The 21140-nt window shown below is 42.3% G+C and overlaps 1 protein-coding gene across 1 annotated transcript in view; it reads right to left on the minus strand.

The window, feature by feature from the left end:
* The window catches only part of LOC143962194 (protein diaphanous homolog 1-like), a 311409-nt gene that overhangs the window by 81765 nt on the left and 208504 nt on the right, over positions 1-21140 (minus strand). The window contains exon 13 of the mRNA XM_077471524.1: positions 1381-1496. Coding sequence (XP_077327650.1) covers positions 1381-1496 — 116 coding nt within the window. The remainder of the gene's footprint in view (positions 1-1380; positions 1497-21140) is intronic.

Below are 21140 nucleotides of genomic sequence, written 5' to 3' on the forward strand. Positions count from 1 at the left end.
TTGCTCGTCTCTATTAAACTCATCTTTATGTAACACAGAAGAGTCTCATCTAACCTTCACTGCTTATTTTCTACATTTTTAGTCTTTTTATTCCACAACTGCAGGGCAACCAGAGCCTACCCAAAAGGGAACAAGAAATATAGGATTCTAAATCTTTTCAGCAGTTGTGACAGTGATCATACTAGTTTAGCTTCTGAATGCAGAGTTCTTGAGAACAACTTTACAAAGGACGCAGCTGTGTTTTTATAGGGAATGCATTGTGGTTTTGTACATACTGTAAATTATTGCTTTAGGTTAGATTAGTTGGAGGCTGGTGGGATCGATTTACTACATCAGGAGATACCAAACAAGCAAGGCATTTTAAAGCTTTTAACAATCTTTAAAGTGGTTGTACACCCTGTACAACCACTTTTACCTACAGGTGCTATAGCCTTTATTAAGGTGTTCGATATATCTCCTAAACCTCCAGGGTTTAGGAGATATTTACTAAAAAGCCGAGCGCACGTGACCTTCAGAAAGGGCACATCGTGTCTTTTCTAATAAGGGTCATGCCGTGACTGGTGGCTCCCGCGCGCATGTGCGGGAGTGACGTCACGCGACTGCGGACAATCACAGAGCCAGAGTTCGTGGCCCCAGAAGGAAGAGGGGTAAAGCCGGACGTTCCGTGCTAGTGGGGATAAAGGAGACATCGCAGGCTTCGGTGTCAGGTAAGTGACACATAATGGGCTACTATGCAATGCACAGTAACCCATTATGCTTTACATTTGCAGGGTAATAAAGAGGAAGTAAAACCCACCAGGGTTTACTTCCTCTTTAAGGCTATATTCACACACTGCAGTGTAAGACACCGATTGCTGCAAAGATACCCGGAAAACAATTGTTTTCTGTGTGTCCCATTTACTGTGCAAAGCAGCCCGCAGCATGTGGGGGGGGGAGGGAGGGGGGGGAGGGAGGAGGAGGTGATCCAATTGTCATTGTTCGAAAGTGCTAGAGTTGATTGGAGAATCAGTTTTTTTTGTTGGTTGCAACCAAGAAAAATCACACCATCTATGGCCTGCCTCAGTTTGGATTAGCATTTTCTGCAGGTAGGGGTGGATCTAGGGAAGCAATTCAAAGGAATAAGGGCTTCAAGGCAAAATGCATACCTAGCACATCATGTTTATAAAATGAACAGGAGCACAGGATCCCTGTGTACTTCCATCTTTATTATGCCCTTTTCCTAAAAAGTCTTGCACATCACTTATTTTTTAGGTGTTTGTGCGTGCAAGGTTTTAGACTGATGGCCTTTAAAATTGATGTTTCTGCAGTTCTAGTCTTCTTTTATAACCGTCTAAAAAAAATAAAAAAATAAAAATATGGCATCAAACACTTTTTACTTACCAATCAAACCCTCTATATCTAGGCTTAAACGTCGACATTTAAAGTCTGGATCAGCTCCATTTTTGTGCAGGATTATCTGAGACACAACCTCATCGATCAGCTTATAGTACTGTGGCCTAAAAAGAAAAAAGGGAAAACAAATATTGCAGCAAGTTGTAGACTTTATAGGAAACTCACTTTGTGCGACAAAACATGAAATTTCAAGAGATAGATTTTTCTCTACACAGAAAAACCTACAGTGGTCAGTAATAACCACTTCAGCCCCGGACCATTTTGCTGGTCAAAGACCAGACCACTTTTTGCGATTCAGCACTGCGTCACTTTAACTGACAATTGCCCAGTCATCCGACGTGGCTCCCAAACAAAATTTTTTTGCCCACAAATAGAGCTCTCTTTTGGTGGTATTTGAACACCCCTGTGGTTTTTATTTTTTGCGCGATATACAAAAATAGAGCGACAATTTTGAAAAAAAAAAGCATTTTTTACTTTTTGTTATAATAAATAGCCCCCAAAAATATATAAAACATTTTTTTCCCTCAGTTTAGGCCGATACGTATTCTTCTACATATTTTTGGTAAAATAAAAAAAAAAAAATCGCAATAAGCGATTGGTTTGCGCAAAAGTTATAGCATTTACAAAATAGGGGATAGTTTTATGGCATTTTTTTTTTTTTTTTTACTAGTAATGGCAGCGATCAGCGATTTTTATTGTGACTGCGACATTATGGCGGACACATCAGACAATTTTGACACATTTTTGGGACCATTGTCATTTATACAGCAAACACTGCTATATAAATGCAGGGATACCTGTGTAAATGACACTAGCAGTGAAGGGGTTAACCAGTGGGTGGCAGTGTAGGGGTTAAGTGTTCCTAGGGGTGTGTTACTAACTGTTGGGGGCTGGGCTTTCATTTAGTGAACACTGATCTCTGCTCCAATCAGCAGAGCAGAGATCAGCATCACTAGTTGCTAGGCAGAATGGGGAAATGCTGTTTACAATGCCGCCCCGTGAAACGATCGCGGGTATGCCCGCGGCGATCAAGTCCACAGGACCTGCGACCGGACTCACGGGGGTCCCGACCGGCACACGAGCGCGCTCGCGATGGCAGGGCGGCATTAAAGATTGGACGTACGTGTACGCCGATATAGGCCTGCCCGTGCCATTCTGCCGACGTACATCGCCGTGCGCCGGTCAGGAACCGGTTAAGATAAAAAGAAAAAAAAGGAAATAAAAAGGAAAACGCAAAGGCATAAATAGTCAACTGATATTAGACTCATATCCCAAAAGACAGTGCTGTAATAAAATCAAATGGTGCTTCAGCAATGTGTTAGTTTAAGGGTGTGCACACTTATGTAACCATATTATTTTTACTTCTCTCCACCTAAGAGATTTCAGTTTGTTGTTCAATTGAGGTGTACAGTTTTATAGGTCACATTACAGGTGGAAAGTATAATAAATTATATATATATATATATATATAAAAATAAAATAGATCTCCCCGTTTGTCCAAAGCATGTTTGAATCCAATTACTGTTCACTGACTCACCACCACTGCTGGAAATCTATTCCAGGTAACGACTTCTCTTCAAAGCGGTTGTATAGTCTTTTTTTTTTTTTTACTTTTACCTACAGGTAAGCCTATAATAAAGGGGCTAGGTACAGCAAAGAGGAACCCAAGAAGAAGAGGATCACGTGTATTTGGGAATTGCAGTTTGTCAATGTTGGCAATAAAAATAATTTTAAAAAACAAAAAAAATTGCGTCTGCCTGTGGAATGGAACTATGGTGCTTAAAATTCTCCATAGGTGACACGTTAAATGCCTTTATAGGTTATCAGGGAAAGGCGGAGGCAGGAGGGAGGGTGGAACCCCAATACACCACCCCCAGAAGTGATTGAGTGGTTATTTAGCCACTCAAATCACTTCTGTCTGAAAGGGAATTTCCTACCAGGAAAACACAATGGCGCGGCGAGAAGGATTCCCCCATCAACCCTTGGTTGCAGGAAAGAAATTTGCTCAGTCTATGGCCAGCGTCTGTGGTGTAGTAAAAAAATTAAATCGGGTTAGTCTGACATGATCTGCCTTCAGTAAAGTGATGCTGCTTTGGGTTCAGCAAATTGTGTGTTTAAGTGATTAATGATCCTTCTTTTAAGTGCAATTCCATTATCTTTACTACAACAAATGTTAGGCCGCGTACACACGCGGGGACTGTTCGCTCAACTTTGTCCGCTGAACAGCGTTTCGGCGGACAGTCCGCTCGTGTGTGGGCTTTCAGCGGACAGTTTCAGCGAACAGTCTGCTGAACAAAGTTTTTCGGAATTTCCGAAAAACTGTCCGCTGAAACTTTGTTTCAGCGAACAGTCCCCTCGTGTGTAGGCTTGTTCGTCAAACTAAGTTCCGCGCATGCTCAAAAAGGATTTACACGCCGAAGTTTGCATTGCAGTGTATAGGACGTCGTTTTCTAGTCCCGTCGTACGTGCCGTTCACGTCATCGCGCACGGTTTCAGCGGACTGTTCGTTCGTCGTGTGTGGCCAAGTCCGTCCATGCTAATTTTGAGCGGACTGTCCGCTGAAACTGTTTGACGAACAAAGTTGAGCGAACAGTCCCCGCGTGTGTACGCGGCCTGAGACTTACTAGCCTGTAATTGCCAGCTTCTACCTTCCTACCCTTCTTGTGGATAGGTACAATACTAGCTGTTGGTTGGTTACGAGGAACTTCTCCTGTTAGAAGAGATTGATTAAAAAAAATCAGTTAATGGCCCAAGTATAACTAAGGGCACTTTCACACTGCCAAATGCTTTGCAGGCGCTGCCCACTGATTTAAATGGGCAGGGACACTTTAGGAGCGGTGTATACACCTCTCCTAAAGCGCCCCAAAGATGCTGCTTGCAGGACTTTTTTTTTTATATCCCACAAGTGCACCGCTCCAGTGTGAAAGCACTTGGGGCTTTCACACTAGAGTGACAGGAGAGGCGTTTACATGTGCTATTTTTAGCACTAAAATGCCTGTAAAGCACCTCAGTGTAAAAGTAGCCTAAATGTTCTCCTAGAACCCTGGGATTCATTCAGGACCCATTGCTTGGAGCTGACCTGTGTCTCTAGAAATCAAAAAATTAACAGTCCTACTATAACCAATATGATCCCCCAAGTCGCAATTTTGGGGCCCGTTAAAACCAGAACGCAGTGCAGGAATCTGCGTGCCAATCTGGAGCAGCGAGGACCAGCAGAATGCCCTCCACCTAGATCCTGCAGAACAACCGAAGTAGGAATTTCTGAGGAGGAAATCAGATCAAGGTGTACTAGTCATACAGATCCACCAGTGCTGAAGAAAAGGCATCCATCTTTCTTGGACAGCAGTATAAATATCTGTTGCTCCCCTGATGGACTATGTAGGCCAATTTTGTGGCATTGTTCAGCTGCATCTCAGCTGTGTAACTATAGGGAGAGATTTGTCTTGCTGGACAGACATGCACCAGAGTGGTGTTTATTTCACAATGGGAGGATGGGGAGTTCAAGTGACCCAAAGCAAGCAAAGGAAACTGAATTGAAGGAGGCTACTAAAAAATACCCTCATGCAGAAACAAACTGAGGTATGCCTTTTGCATCAGAAGGTCTGTGTGTGGAAACTTAGAGGCATTTTTTTGGTGGCGGAAGGAAAACTGTGGCTTCGGCTGTGTTAAAAGTGGTTGTAAAGGCTTAAAGTTTTTTTTGCCTTAATGCTTTTTGCATTGGGGTAAAATAAAATAAAAAAATAAAATAAAAAAAAAGCATCTGTGCCAGTGGATTCCCCAACATCCCCCCTCACATTTACCTGAGCCAGATTGCAGCCCAGCAATGTGCACAAGAGCAAGTGCTCTCCCCGCTGTTTCCCAAAACTGGGCAGGTTGACAGCACCTGGAGCCATTGGCTACTGCTGCTGTCAATGAAATTCAATGGTGGGGTGGGGTTGAGCTGCCCAATGTCTTAAGATGCAGACAGAGTGGCTCAGGAGCAAGCCCGCAGGAGTGACCCCATAGAAAGCTCGCTGAAGAGGTGGAGCCAGGAGTGCCAAAGAGGGTCCCGTAAAGAGGAGGATCAGGGCTGCTCTGTGCAATAAAATTTACACGGAACAGGTAAGTACAACATGTTTGCTATTTTTTAATCAAAGCCCAAATGATATTGTTTTGAATTGGAAGTGTCGATTTCCCACAGCAAAATGAATAAAGTGTTGATGTAAGGGAAGGGTGAGGGATGTGTAGATAGTAACCTTGTACGTCTACCACAAATTCCCTTTTGTCCAAGAGAAGCGAAGACAGTTTTGCGTATTTTTCGCACATGGAATTTTGGTAACTGAAAAAATATTTTTAGAGATATTAGGTCCAATATGGGGAGGACACATTGGTTTGGTTTGGGGATAGTTAAAAGGTGTAAATAAAAGTCCTTAAGACCCCTTTCACACCACACCGCACCTTGCGTCGGCGGTAAAACGCCGCTATTTTTAGCGGCGTTTTACCGCTGGATTTCGGCCGCTAGCGGGGCACTTTTACCCCCCTCTAGCGGCCGCGAAAGGGTTAAACCCGCCGGCAATACGCCGCAATAGCGGCGTTTTGCCGGCGGCATTACAGCGCTGCCCCATTGATTTCAATGGGCAGCAGCGGTGAAGGAGCGGTAAACACACCGCTCCTTCACCGCTCCAAAGAAGCTGCTGGCAGGACTTTTTTCTGACGTCCTGCCAGCGCACCGCTGTAGTGTGAAAGCCCTCAGGGCTTTCACACTACAGACAATGGTGCAGCTTCTTTAGGGCAGATTGCAGGCGCTATTTCTAACGCTATAGCGCCTGCAAAACGCCCTGGTGTGAAAGGGGTCTAAACGTTTCCCCTGGAAGTACTCGTAAATCCACTTCTTGTGACTGAGACTGAAGAAGTGAATCTGCTGGGTTTTTTTTTAGATAATGTTGGCAGATTGGTGGCTAGAAAGCAAAGATAGAAATTCTATTTATACCACTTTGAAATGACAGTTTGGACCCAGAGGTTGGACAGCTCTCAGATCCAGGCTGGTGCAAACACCAAAAGATGTCCCACCACTCCAAGAAGTGGGGTACCCCTTAATTGTAAGGAGGGCTTCTGGCCAGGCTTGGTAGACTTAGGGGTCCAAGGCTTGAGACCAAAGTACTAAGCCTAGATTTCAAGGTGAAAGCTTAGTGTGAGCAAAGATTCCATCACCGTAGCAGTAGTAGCTTTTTCCTGTGGGCTAAGAAAAACCCTTTGCCCTTCAAATTTAATGCATTTATCAATGGTTCCCCATATAGGCGTTTACCATCAAAAGGCATGCATGTAAAGGGCATTCTGTGTGCTTGGGGAAAAAAAAAAAAAAAAGCTATTAGCAAAAAGGAGATGTGTAGTGTCATAAGCCATTTCTCTGGGATACAGGAGAAGCTTTCACCATGACCAGTGTTCTGAGCTTTCTGTAGGCCAGCAACAAAACATGTGCTACTCTGCCCCTTTGTCCCAGCTCTCTTGCATCACTGATCTGCCATTGCTTGAGGCGATCCCCAGTAGGGTACTCATTAAATGGATGCAGAGGGAATGGTGTCCTGAATGTCCAAAACACAGGAGCCACTAACACCCATGCTATCCGAATCCAGTGCACACAAAAAAAAAAAAGGAGGGGGGGGGGGGGGGGGGTCCTGCACCATTTTGGTCTGAATGCTTTGTGATTTCAGCCATGCAAGCTGTATGGATAAATACACAGTGCACGGACATTGCATATGATGTGCACAGGCATGCGGTGCGAATCCCATGTGATGTCTGGGAACGCACAAGCATGAACCCAGCTTTAAATAGGTTATATACATCAAAACGGCTACACTTTAGACTTAAAGGATGAACAAAGGCGGCAAAAAAAAAGAAAAAAAAGAAAAGAGGAACATAGATCCAAAAGACGGACATTTGGGAGGTATACTTAGTAAGTAAACCCACACGCTCTCTTGCACAGTCAGATGTATCACTCCAACACATGGCAATTTTAATTTAATAGAAAGTTTACAAAAAAAAAGCACGGTGTAACCTGCTGAAATAAATAAGACTGTTACTGTGTTTCAACATTCTGACCAGGGGCGTCTCAGCATGGTATAAGGTTTCTCCTGAAAGATCACTGACCAAGCCTCTTTGATGTTGTGTTTTGAAAATTTAACTGGTAAAGAAAGTTTGCTGTGAAAGAAGAGGTTTGTGAGTTATAAATCGAAGACTCAAGATGTTAATATTTTTTTCCTGAAATTAACACTTTTACTGAAATAATGCTGATAGGATCAGCCATTCTTTCATGTTCAAAAGCTCAACTGCTGTGTCTGTTTATTGCAGATTAAATAATTTATAGCAACAATTTCAGTCCGTAGTGTTAACAACTGACCTTGACACCGCATTTTGTTTGCACCAAAACTGTAGCTCCACACTAGTCTGATTCCAGACATCACATTTGATTTGCAGATCACAGGCGATGTCTGTGCGATGCAAATTCAGCCATACAAACTGCATGGCTAAATTTGCATCGCATTCGTCCAAAATCGTGCAAGACCCTTTTTGTCTGTATCAGAATCGGATTGTATGGGTGTTCATACCCATGCGGTCCGATTCTGCAAATATCACTGCATTTTGCAAACTGATTGCAGGGTGTCATTCGTTTAACATACACTCCCCAGTTTGCATGAACAGGTTTGCAATTTAGATGCTGTGGATTTGCAGTGAATTTGCACCACATCTAGTGTAAACCTGCCTTAAAGCCCAATTGGACACAATCCCCTTAATAAATTCCAAGTACAGCAAAACAAAAAGGTGCACCAAGGCTAAATTTGTTCTCTTTAGAAAGCAGCCAAAGTAGAACAGACTGACCACTGCCAGCTAGCTGAGGAGAAGCATTCTTCCTCTCTGTGTGTAATCAGTGGTCTCTCTGTAGAGGTCCAACTCAACAACCCCCAAAGCCCCCCCCCCCCCCCCCCCCCCCCCGAGAGACAGCTAGTGTTTTCCAATAAGAAGAAAGCATGAGTTTTGCAGATTGGTCATTGGTCTGACTTAGCGAGGAGCATATTGGACATATGCAGATAGTTCACTCTTTTCACAAAACGCACAGTGGAAGGTAGAATTTTTAGTTGCAAGACTTTAAACCCCCTTTTATTCTGATGCACCTGTGATATATTTAGCCGATTTAAACTGGTTTAGCTGGGCTTTAAAGTGATGCTAAACACACACTGTTCAATTTAAAATGTCCATTCTATTTGTGTGTAGATGATGGCAATTTTATTTATTTTTTATTAAAATAAACAGTACCTTTCTTTCTTACTGATATACATTTGTCACATGAACTAGCTCTTTTCCAACCTGTCTGTATGGAAACTGTGGCAAGAAGAGCTTTTAGTCTCTTCTGCTGGTCACGTTAAAAATAAAATAAAACCAGTGTGGGGGGATTTCTGCCAAAGGCTGTGTCACGCCCCTCCAGTATGTGTCTTAGAATAAGTCCAACCTATGTGTGTGATTTTATGTCATTATTACATTGCATATCCCTGTATGTTGTGGTTGTTCAAGTTGCTGAGTCGTTTTTTGAAATTATCGATGCTCCCCGCTGAAACCACTGCCTGTGGAAGAGAAATCTACATCTTAACCGCTCTTACAGTAAACAACCCTTATTTTATTTAGGCTTTTAAGTTGTACAGTATAGGATTTCATATCATCTGTGCCCAGTCTTGCCACAGAGTTAATCCAGCTCTGAGCAATCCTCGTATCTTTTTTCAGTGAGACAAAAACGGGCAGACATTATGTACAATTCTCATCCCCTCCTCCTTTCTTCTCCAGCACTCCCAGAATTGGCTGATCCACACCTCAGCATGATTGGGCATGCTGAATCATGTGGTTTTGACTGGATGTTAGTGATCATAGCAGAAGTTCAGTGTAAAAAATACCTAGGACAAAATTAATGTTGACAAGGGAAGTGTAGAGGTGGGCGGGGAGTCTAGTGACATCACGACTCCACCCACCGAGCTCTGGACAACAGACCCACCCACAGAATCTGCAGTTTTTTGGGTCTCATAACAGACAGAGGGGAGACATTTGACAGGTAGGGATACATGCAGGAGACATGTATATTCTTATATATATATATATATATATATAAAACCACTATGACAGTATTGTAGAAAGGATGAGCGTGGGTTTACATCCACTAAGGTTAAACCGATTTACTTCTAATTTTAGTGACTGTCCGCGTGTCTTATTAAATTCCCTTTTGCGGAAAAGCTTTATCCCTATTGTGGGGTCACCAGTACGGTATTTATATATTTAAATCATATCCCCTCTCAAGCGTCTCTTCTCCAGAGAGAATAAGTTCAGTGCTCGTAACCTCTCCTCATAACTAATATCCTCCAGTCCCTTTATTTGTTTTGCTGCCCATCTCTGGACGCTCTCCAGTTCCAGCACATCCGGAGGACTGGTGCCCAGAACTGGATGGCCTATTCCAGGTGTGGCTGGACCAAAGTCTTGAAAAAGTGGGAGAACTATCGTTTTATCTCTGGATACCTACCCACCTCATTTGCCATGTAGTTGGCCACCCCATTAATTTGTTCATATCTTCTTCCCTTAGTATCATCCACAAATACAGAGATTGAGCCATTTAGCCCATCGTCTAGGTTTTTTATGAATAAATTAACTAGGATTGGCCCCAGGACAAAACCCGGGGGGACCCCACAAAATTCTGAGTACTCCCCATTTATCCCCACCCTCTGAACTTGCCCCTGTAGCCAGTTTTCAATTCATGTACTCACCCTATGGTCCATGCCAACGGATCTTACTTTGTACAGTAAACATTTATGGGGAACTGTAGCAAATGCTTTTGCAAAATCCAGATACACCACATCTACGGGCCTTCCTTTAGCTAGATGGCAACTCCCCGCCTCATAGAAGGTTAATAGATTGGTTTGGCAAGAATGATTCTTCATTAATCCATGCCGATTACTGCTAATGATACTGTTGTCATTACTAAAATCTTGTATATAGTCTCTTACCATCCCCTCCAAGAGCTTGTATACAATTGATGTTAGGCTAACTGGTCTGTAATCCCCAGGGATGTATCTTGGCACTTTTTTAAATATTAGGGCTACATTGGCTTTTCTCCAATCAGCTGGTACTATTCCAGTCAGTATACTGTTCGTAAAAATTCCGAACTATGGTCTGGCAATTACTTGACAGAGTTCCTTAAGGACCCTCGGGTGAAAGCCATCTGGTTCTGGTGACTTATTAACCGGTTCCCGACCGGCGCACGCCGATGTACGTCGGCAGAATGGCACGGGCAGGCATATTGGCGTACAGGTACGTCCAATCTTTAATGCCGCCCTGCCAGTCGGGACCCCCCGCGAGTCCGGTCGCGGGCCCCGCGGACTTGATCGCCGCAGGCACACCCGCGATCGTCTCACGGGGCGGCTGAACGGAGAAATGCCATTGTAAACAGCATTTCTCTGTTCTGCCTAGCAACTAGTGACGCTGATCTCTGCTCCATGTGATTGGAGCAGGGATCAGTGTTCACTAAATGAAAGCCCAGCCCCCCACAGTAACACACCCCAAGGAACACTTAACCCCTACACTGCCACCCACTGGTTAACCCTTTCACTGCCAGTGTCATTTACACAGGAATCACTGCATTTATATAGCAGTGATTGCTGTATAAATGACAATGGTCCCAAAAATGTGTCAAAAATGTCCGATGTGTCTGCCATAATGTCGCAGTCACAATAAAAATCGCTGATCACCACCATTACTAGTAAAAAAAAAAAATGTTTTAATAAAAATGCCATAAAAATATCCCCTATTTTTTAAACGCTATAACTTTTGCGCAAACCAGTCAATAATCGCTTATTGCGATTTTTTTACCAAAAATATGTAGAAGAATACGCATCGGCCTAAACTGAGGGGGAACTTTTTTTTATATATATTTTTGGGGGATATTATAACAAAAAGTAAAAAATAATGCTTTTTTTTCAAAATTGTCGCTCTATTTTTGTTTATAGCGCAAAAAATAAAAACCGCAGGGGTGATCAAATACCACCAAAAGAAAGCACTATTTGTGGGGGGAAAAAAAAAAAAAAAAAAAGACGCCAATTTTGTTTGGGAGTCACGTCGCATGACCGCGCAATTGTCAGTTAAAAGCGACGCAGTGCCGAATCGCAAAAAGTGGTCTGGTCTTTGACCAGCAAAATGGTCCGGGGCTGAAGTGGTTAACATAACATTTTTCAAGTCTATTTCTAATTTTGTCCTGTGTTGGCCATGAGGGTGCTTCCAGTGACATGTCACAAAGAAAAACATTGCAGCTTTGGTTACTGAAGTCCCCCGACTCCCCCGTGAAGACGGAGGAGAAGAATAAATTCAACACCTTCGCCATCTCTCCATCCTTAGTAACCACATTCCCTTCATCATTCCTTATGGGCCCAATATGATCTGACCTCCCTTTCTTACTATATGTGTACTTAACCACTTCCCGACCAGCGCACGACGATGTACGTCGACAGAATGGCACGGGCAGGCATATTGGCGTACAGGTACGTCCAATATTCAATGCCGCCCTGCCATCGGTCGGGACCCCCGGGAGTCCGGTCGCGGGACCCGCGGACTCGATCGCCGCGGGCATCCCCGCGATCGTCTCACGGAGCGGCCGAATGGAGGAAATGCCGAGTAAACAGCATTTCTCCATTCTGCCTAGCAACTAGTGACGCTGATCTCTGCTCTATGTGATTGGAGCAGAGATCAGTGTTCACTAAATGAAAGCCCAACCCCCCCACAGTTAGTAACACACCCCTAGGAACACTTAACCCCTACACTGCCACCCACTGGTTAACCCCTTCACTGCCAGTGTCATTTACACAGGAATCAGCGCATTTATATAGCAGTAATTACTGTATAAATGACAATGGTCCCAAAAATGTGTCAAAAATGTCCGATGGGTCCCCCACAATGTCGCAGTCACAAAAATCGCTGATCGCCATTACTAGTAAAAAAAAATAAAAAATTAATAAAAATGCTATAAAACTATCCCCATTTTGGAAACGCTATAACTTTTGCGCAAACCAATCAATAATCGCTTATTGCGATTTTTTTTACCAAAAATATGTAGAAGAATACGTATCGGCCTAAACTGAGGGAAAAAAATGTTTTTTTATACATTTTTGGGGGATATTTATTATAACAAAAAGTAAAAAATAATGCGTTTTTTCAAAAAATTGTGGCTCTATTTTTCTTTATAGCGCAAAAAATAGAAACCGCAGAGGTGATCAAATACCACCAAAAGAAAGCTCTATTTGTGGGAAAAAAAGGACGTCAATTTTGTTTGGGAGCCTCGTCGCACGACCACGCAATTGTCAGATAAAGCGACGCAGTGCCGAATCGCAAAAAGTGGTCTGGTCTTTGACCAGCAAATTGGTCCGGTCTGAAAGTGGTTAAAGAATTTTTTTTATTTATTTTTTTTACTCTCCTCCGCTATGTGCCTTTCATGTTCTATCTTAGTCATCCTGATTGCACCCTTACATTTCTTGTTGCATTCTTTGTAAAGTTGGAATGCTGACGATGATCACTCAAGCCTTGTATTTTTTTAAAGGTCTTCTTATTTGGTTTTATATGCATTTTTATGTTGAAGTTAAGTCACCCAGGACTTTTATTAGCTCTTTTAAATGTATTTGGGGATGCACTGGCTGATGTCCTTATTTAATATGCTCTTAAGGCATACCCATTTTTCCTCCATGTTATTTGTTTTTAAAATTCTATCCCAATTTTCTTCTAGCAAGGATTGTAGTTTAGGGAAGTTGGCTTTTTTGAAATTCAGTGTCTTTGTATTCCCCTTAGGTTTCCTATTTGTGCGATTTATACTAAAACAAATTGACCTGTGATCGTTGTTTCCTAAAATTGCCCCGTATTTACACATTTGTGTATTGTTGGTAATTTTTTTAATGATTTTTACAAAAGTCCATACAACCCTTTAAGAGGCACCTCGAGCCATATACATAGGGGGTTATTTACGAAAGGCAAATCCACTTTGCACTGCAAGTGCACTTGAAAGTGCACTGAAAGTTCACCTGGATGTGCAGTCGCTCTAAATCTAAGGGGTAGATCTGAAATGAGTGGAAGCTCTGCTGATTTTATCATCCAATCATGTGCAAGCTCAAATGCTGTTTTTTATTTTCCTTGCATGTCCCACTCGGATCTACAGTGACTTTACTTTCAAGTGCACTTCCAGTGCAAAGTGGAATTTCCTTTAGTAAACAACCCCCATACATAGTGTTATAATCTCATGACATTGTGGTGTATAAATTCAATTAAATAACCATCATTACATTATTGTGTGTCCTACATACTTATTTCCTTAAAAAAGGGAAAACGTAAAAAAACGGGAACATAAATAAAAAAAAAAAAAGAAAACAAAAAGTAGGGACCAAGGAAAAATGTTAAAAGGCCCACACAGCTACTACCAGTACCTCCTTGGTTTCTAGCTGGTGCATTTACCATCTGACCCATGAAATTGTCCTGCAAGACATTTAGGAACTGGCGAGACTTGGATGAATGCACAGTTTCTTCCACCCAGTCTATGTCTGGATAATTAAATTCCCCCATTATAATGACATTTCCCAATCTTGCCGCTAATCCAAATTGTGATAGGTCCACCTCCGCCTCCTCCCTCTGGTTAGAGAGCCTATGGCATACTACCAGTATTACTTTTCCCTTAGCTTACTCCCTTTGTAGCTCTACTCATAGGGATTCCACCTCCTCCCTTGCTCCCCTAGTGGCGTCATCTCTCACATTCACTTGTACATCATTTTGATATACAAGCATACCCCTCCCCCTTTTTTACTCTCTCTGTGTAATAGGGAATACCCTTGAATGGTTGCCAGCCAATCATGAGAGCTGTCAAACCAAGTCTCTGTAATTCCTAGAAAATCAAAATCCTCCATGTACAACAATAGCTCTAGTTTTCCCACCTTGTTCCTCAGACTCCTGGCATTGGTGAACATGCCACGTAGTTTAGACCGGTCGCATATGATCCTTATTGGGTGCTCTGAGATTGCAAATAGGATTTGTTACTATACTTTACCTCGGTTTTAGGTGCTTTAGTCAACCTACCACTAATGCCCCCAATACTGCCCTCTGGAATATGTTCCGTGCTATCTCTACCTCTTGGCCCTCCCCATATCACCTAGTTTAAAAGCCCCTCTAACTTTTCGGCCAACTTCATTCCCAGCAGATCTGCACTTACCCCATTTAGGTGCAGTCCGTCCCTTCTATAGAGCTGGTAACCGACTGAGAAGTCACCCCAGTTCTCCAGAAGCCCAAACCCCTCCTTTCTACACCAGCTCCTCGGCCACTTGTTTGCTTCCCTAATCTCCCTCTGCCTTTCTGGCGTGGCTCGAGGTACTGGTAGTATTTCTGAGAATAGTACTTTGGAGGTCCTTTTCCTGAATTTTGCTCTTAAGACCCTAAAATCGTTTTTTAGGACACTCCGTCTTCCTCTGACTTTATCATTGGTGCCATCATGCACCATGAAAGCTGGGTCTTCCCAGCCCCTCCCAGTAATCTGTCCACCAGATCCATGATGTGCCGAACTCTAGTGCCTGGTAGACAACATACAGTTTGGCCCTTCAGGTCTTTGTGACAGATTGCCCTCTCTGTCCTCCTAAGAATTTGGTCTCCTACCAACTGCATCTGTCTTTCCTTTCCCTTGGCTTTACTCCCATAGTCACTGGAGGAGTCAAGTCATTCCCCTTGCAGCTAGGGGAGTTACTCAGCTCGAGCGGTGCTAGTCCCCGACTGGTTTCACCAAAGTCACTCAACGGGGTGTACTTATTGGGATGTTCCAGCTCTGAACCGGCCTCCCTGACTCTTTCCCCTCTCTCTTTCCTGTCACCCATCTGTCATTTACCACTGTGTGACTTTATATATAGTCACATGGGCTGCTCAGATGGGATAGGGAGGAAATGCTCAGGGTGGAAAATACACTGAAAACTGAGCATCTGCAATAGCTGCCAATACTGCTCTGAAAAGCCCACAAGTGCAGTGGGGAAATAGACAGGAGGGGGGATAGAGAACAGCAGGATCAACCAGTTTTTTGCAGAATACAAAAAAAGAACCAAAATGTGACAGTGTTAGTATGAACAGCATGTAATATAGAGATTATGGATAGTTTTTAATTATGTGGGTTTAGTGGTAATGTCCAGCAGGCTTTTTTTTTATATACCGGGGGGATTTTATAACCTGTAAGGTTTTTATTGCAGTATGTATCCCAATTAGCCTTCACTTCCTGACTCAATACTTGGGTGTCACCAAGACAGTGATGGAATATTTATCTGAAGGGGACAAAGACAGCAACCAAAGCACACATCTGGAGTGGAGTTGAAATTGTCAGAATAGCTTTCAAATTTTAACTGCGCTGGATGTCTCCTTGTCCTGGGGACACTGGCACTCTCCTAGTTCTTGTTCCGATGTCGTTGGGACAGAAATTGATAAAAAAAAATATGTAATCTTTCCATTGAGTACAAAGCCAGCAATAAAAGTTTTCTAGAGTTTCTGACTCCAACCTACTCTGGGCTGGAGCTGTGCTTTAGGATAAACAATAGTTTGTGGGGAGAGTGTCTGGCGTCCTTTACCCCAATGCCATGGTGCAATATTGCTAGGGTAACATGGGAGAGGCAGTGGTTGCTGCACTGAATATTGCTAGAACCAACCAGCGAATTAAGGCACAAACATGTAACATATGTAGTTTTTCTTTATTACTGATTTTAATATTTCATAATATTATAATACAAATGCCTGGAGGCAAAAACTTGAAAGCAATCTTGTTTTACAGTGCTGGGTTCAACCCCTCATCAAGGACACTAGGTGCATGGAGTGTGTATTTGTATGAATTCCCAACAGTTTTCTTTCACCATTCCAAACTGGTCATTTAACCACTTCAGGACCGCCGTATTGCCAATGTACGTCAGCACAATGGCACAGGCAGGCAGAATCACGTACATCTACGTGATTGCCTTCCAGCGGGTGGGGGGTCCCATCGGACCCCCTCCCGCTGGTTACGGCGGTCCGATTCGGTCCAGCAGCGATCCGTGATGAGGGGATGGCCGTTCGTTTTCGGCCACCCCCTCTGGATCGCTCCTGGCCAATGAGAAGCTTCCTCCCCTGTGTATTGTTTACACAGGAAGGAGGAAGTGATGTCATTCTCCTCGGGGCGGTCTTTTTGACCGGACTACGAGGAGAAGAGTAAAAGTAAGTGTGCACGAACACTACACTGACATGTAGGTACACACAGGCACACAAACCCCCCCCGATCCCCCCCCCGATCGCCCCCCGATCCCCCCCCCCGCCCCCCTCCCCCCCCAGTCACAGTGTCACTGATTGCATTGATCATTTCTTTACTGATCAATGCATTCAGTGTCAGTTGTGACAGTAAAAACTGTCAGGACAGTTAGTGTTAGGTCCAGGGTAGCCCCCTATCACCCCCCAATAAAGATTTAACCCCCTGATTGCCCCTAGAGTTAACCCTTTCACCCCCTTTTGCCAGTGTCACTAAGCGATCATTTTTCTGATCGCTGCATGTGTCGCTAGTGTCGCTAGGTAGCTAGTTATTTTTTTAGGTTCACCGCCAGGTTTTTATATCGCTAGGTACCCCGATATACTACCCAATAATGTTTTTAACCCCCTGATTGCCGCTAGTTAACCCTTTCACCCCCTTTTGCCAGTGTCACTAAGCGATCGTTTTTCTGATCGCTGCATTAGTGTCGCTACAGTCGCTAGGTAGCTAGTTATTTTTTTAGGTTCACCGCCAGGTTTTTATAGCGCTAGGTACCCCGATATACTACCCAATAATGTTTTTAACCCCCTGATTGCCGCTAGTTAACCCTTTCACCCCCTTTTGCCAGTGTCACTAAGCGATAATTTTTCTGATCGCTGCATGTGTCGCTAGGTAGCTAGTTATTTTTTTAGGTTCACCGCCAGGTTTTTATATCGCTAGGTACCCCGATATACTACCCAATAATGTTTTTAACCCCCTGATTGCCGCTAGTTAACCCTTTCACCTCCTTTTGCCAGTGTCACTAAGCGATCGTTTTTCTGATCGCTGCATTAGTGTCGCTACAGTCGCTAGGTAGCTAGTTATTTTTTTAGGTTCACCGCCAGGTTTTTATAGCGCTAGGTACCCCGATATACTACCCAATAATGGTTTTAACCCCCTGATTTCCGCTAGTTAACCCTTTCACCCCCTTTTGCCAGTGTCACTAAGCGATAATTTTTCTGAACGCTGCATCAGTGTCGCTAGTGTCGCTAGGTAGCTAGTTAACTAGGCTCCCAAAAAGTCCCCCACATGTGGTATCCCCGTACTCGGGAGAAGCAGCAGAATTTATTTTGGGGTGTAATTTGACTTCTGCCCATAGCATGTGTGAGCAATATATCATTTAGTGACAACTTTGTGCAAAAAAAAAAAAGTTTGTAATATTCCCGCAACTTTTGGCAAAATATAAAATATTCCATGGACTCAACATGCCTCTCAGTAAATAGCTTGGGGTGTCTACTTTCCAAAATGGGGTCATTTGGGGGGGTTTTGTGCTATTTTGGCATTTTATGGCCTTCGAAACTGTGATAGGTAGTGAGGAGTTAAATCAAAAACTTGCACCCTTAGAAATCCTGAAGGTGGTGATTGGTTTTCGGGGTGCCGTGCGCGACTAGACTCCCAAAAAGTCCCACACATGTGGTATCCCCGTACTCGGGAGAAGCAGCAGAATGTATTTTGGGGTGTCATTTCACATATAACCATGGCATGTGTGAGCAATATATCATTTAGTGACAACTTTTTGTAAAAAAAATTTTTTTTTTTTTTTTTTGTCATTATTCAATCCCTTAGGACAAAAAAAATAAATATTCAATGGGCTCAACATACCCATCAGCAATTTCCTTGGGGTGTCTACTTTCCAAAATGGGGTCATTTGGGGGGGATTTGTACTGCCCTGCCATTTTAGCACCTCAAGAAATGAGATCGGCAGTCATAAATTAAAAGCTGTGTAAATTCCAGAAAATGTACTCTAGTTTGTAGACGCTATAACTTTTGCGCAAACCAAAAAATATACGCTTATTGACATTTTTTTTACTAAAGACATGTGGCTGAATAAATTTTGCCCTCAATGTATGACTAAAATTTAGTTTATTCGATTTTTCTTATAACAAAAAGAAGAAAATATCTTTTTTTTTCAAAATTTTCGCTCTTTTTTCATTTATATCGCAAAAAAAAAAAATCGCAGAGGCAATCAAATACCATCAAAAGAAAGCTCTATTTGTGGGAAGAAAAGGACGCAAATTTCGTTTGGGTGCAATATTGCATGACCGCGCAATTACCAGTTAAAGCAGCGCAGTGCGAAATTGCAAAAAGACCTCTGGTCCTTAAGGTGTTTATTGGTCCGGAACTGAAGTGGTTAAATAAGCTTCCAACTAAACTGACCCTGCTGTGTGTACACATTTGTAATTTTGTTTTTCTTGTAAAAATATCCATATTGTCCACAATACCAAAGAAACTCAATATGGATGTATAATATGACTGCATTACTACAAGAAGCAGCAGCAGGTGGTGTCTTATAGGTACACAGACCTCACACACACACACACACACACACACACACACACACACACACACACACACACACACACACACACACACACACACACACACACCATTTAAAAAAAAAAAAAATTGCCAGTAACACCTTTTGTTAAGAATTCTGCAAGGATACACTTTCTGCATTACTTGAATAGCTGCGGGGGAAAAAAAAAAAAAAAAAGAAAAACACACATGCAATCCCTATGGGAATAATGTCTAGGATGACAAAGAGATGAAAGTAAGGAAAATTGTTTATCTATATCCAGTTCAAATCTAATCTAATTTTAATTATGCCTTTGCGAGCTAATGCTCAGCCTGAGAAAGGACCATAGTTAATGCAATTAACACTGGGCCATTAGCTATCAAACAGCCCCCACCATGGATAGCAGTCTCATCTAACCTTAAGTGTTATCTGAAAAGTAATGGTCCTTTGACGGTCATGCTATTCTGTAAATAACCAGCTTAAGGTGCTGTTGCACATGAATAAATAACAAAGAAGATTTAAAAAAAAAAAGACAATTAAATTCATTATGGAATAAGACCGCCATCTGCTGGTGACTCTGGAAAACTACATGCATTTTTCTGCCCACAAGGTAATGAACTTCTACCAATTCCACGTTCTAAGTAATGGGGATGAAAGCAATCAACTTCTGTAAATGTACTATGCTGTCCCCTTATGTTTGTACAGAATCCTGAATTGGCAACTGTCTATCCTTTATTTTAATATTAATCAGCATGTATATGGAGGTCAAAACTGATAAACCTCTCAGCGGTCTAAATTCTGCTGCAGTATCAAAACAGGTTTTTTTTTTTCTGATGAGGAGTGATGGGAGACACCTTGTGTCCTTGCTCAGCCTGGCCTTTATATTTCTCCTGTGGGGGAAAGCATAGAGTACTTTTATATTACTATTATTTCTGTGTTTATGTTTGAGAATAATTTCCCATTTCTGTCAGTGCTGTGTATTATACTGAATTATATTATCTTTTTTTATTATTATTATATTTGTTGTTATATTGAAAAGCATTTAGTTTAGCAAGTCAGTTAACATTGTGAAAAGACCTGCTTTAGCTTGCTAGCTGGTGTTTGTTGTATAGAAAAACACACAATTTACATTTATTTATTTTTTTGGTTTTGTTTTTTTAAACCTTATTGAAATGTAAAAAAAACAAAAAAAACAAAACAAAACATGTCATTCATCTTATGATAGCTTTCATTTTATGCTGCGTCTAAGGAAAAAGTGAGAAATGCAGGGGAAATAGAGGAGAGAAGAGGACCTCAAACAGTAACTCCTTCAAATAAATATTTAACACCGGTGTCTCCATTGCTCCTTCATCCTGAGAGAAGACACCCTAAGGCAGGAAATGCGTTACTAGCCAGATCACCAGGTAAAATAGAAGATGTAGAAGCCAAAAAAAAAAGCCAATACAGCCACCACATTTTTGAATTATATTTTCTTTGGCTTTGGGTTTAATGCCGCTTTAACAGTGGCTAGTGCGGTGCACAGTGAATCTGTTATAGAAGGGAGGGGGATAAAGTAGTGAGAAGCAGGGGAGTGCCTTCCCAGCTGAGGATATGGGTCTGTGTGTTTCTATTGATGCACACAGCGTTGCTCAACACAGTTTTAACCCCTTAACAAAAGGGTGGCTCTATAGGATGCTGCAAGAGAAAGGAGCTGTCTGAATAAAGGACACCTGAGACAGCGGTCATGGCATCAACTTTAACATTGACAATGTTTAAAAGATTAAGCTGCACACTCAGTAAGGGGGTAATCTGTCGGTTTAAAAAAAAAAAAAAAAAAAAAAAGGGGGGGGGTTAAGCAGTAGTAAACACTGCTTGCTCACTTGTACCTACAGGCAAGCTATATTATAGCTTCATAGTTGGTTAAGGTTGACTAAAGGCACTATTCCATCCAGTTTAACGTGTGTAAAATATAAATAAATTATATATATATATATATATATATATATATATATATATATAAATTTCCCATATACCTGTATACTGTGTTCGCTAAGGTGCACGTCCAAGAGTCTATTACAACTATTAATACTTCCTGCTGACACTTGGGGAACAGAGTTCCATATCCTTATCACCCTGAAAGTGGAAAAACCCCTTGGCAGC

This window comes from Lithobates pipiens, unplaced genomic scaffold, assembly GCF_037356315.1.
Source record: "Lithobates pipiens isolate NorthernLeopardFrog02 unplaced genomic scaffold, aLitPip1_a1.2 Scaffold_8, whole genome shotgun sequence".
Taxonomy (NCBI): domain Eukaryota; kingdom Metazoa; phylum Chordata; class Amphibia; order Anura; family Ranidae; genus Lithobates; species Lithobates pipiens.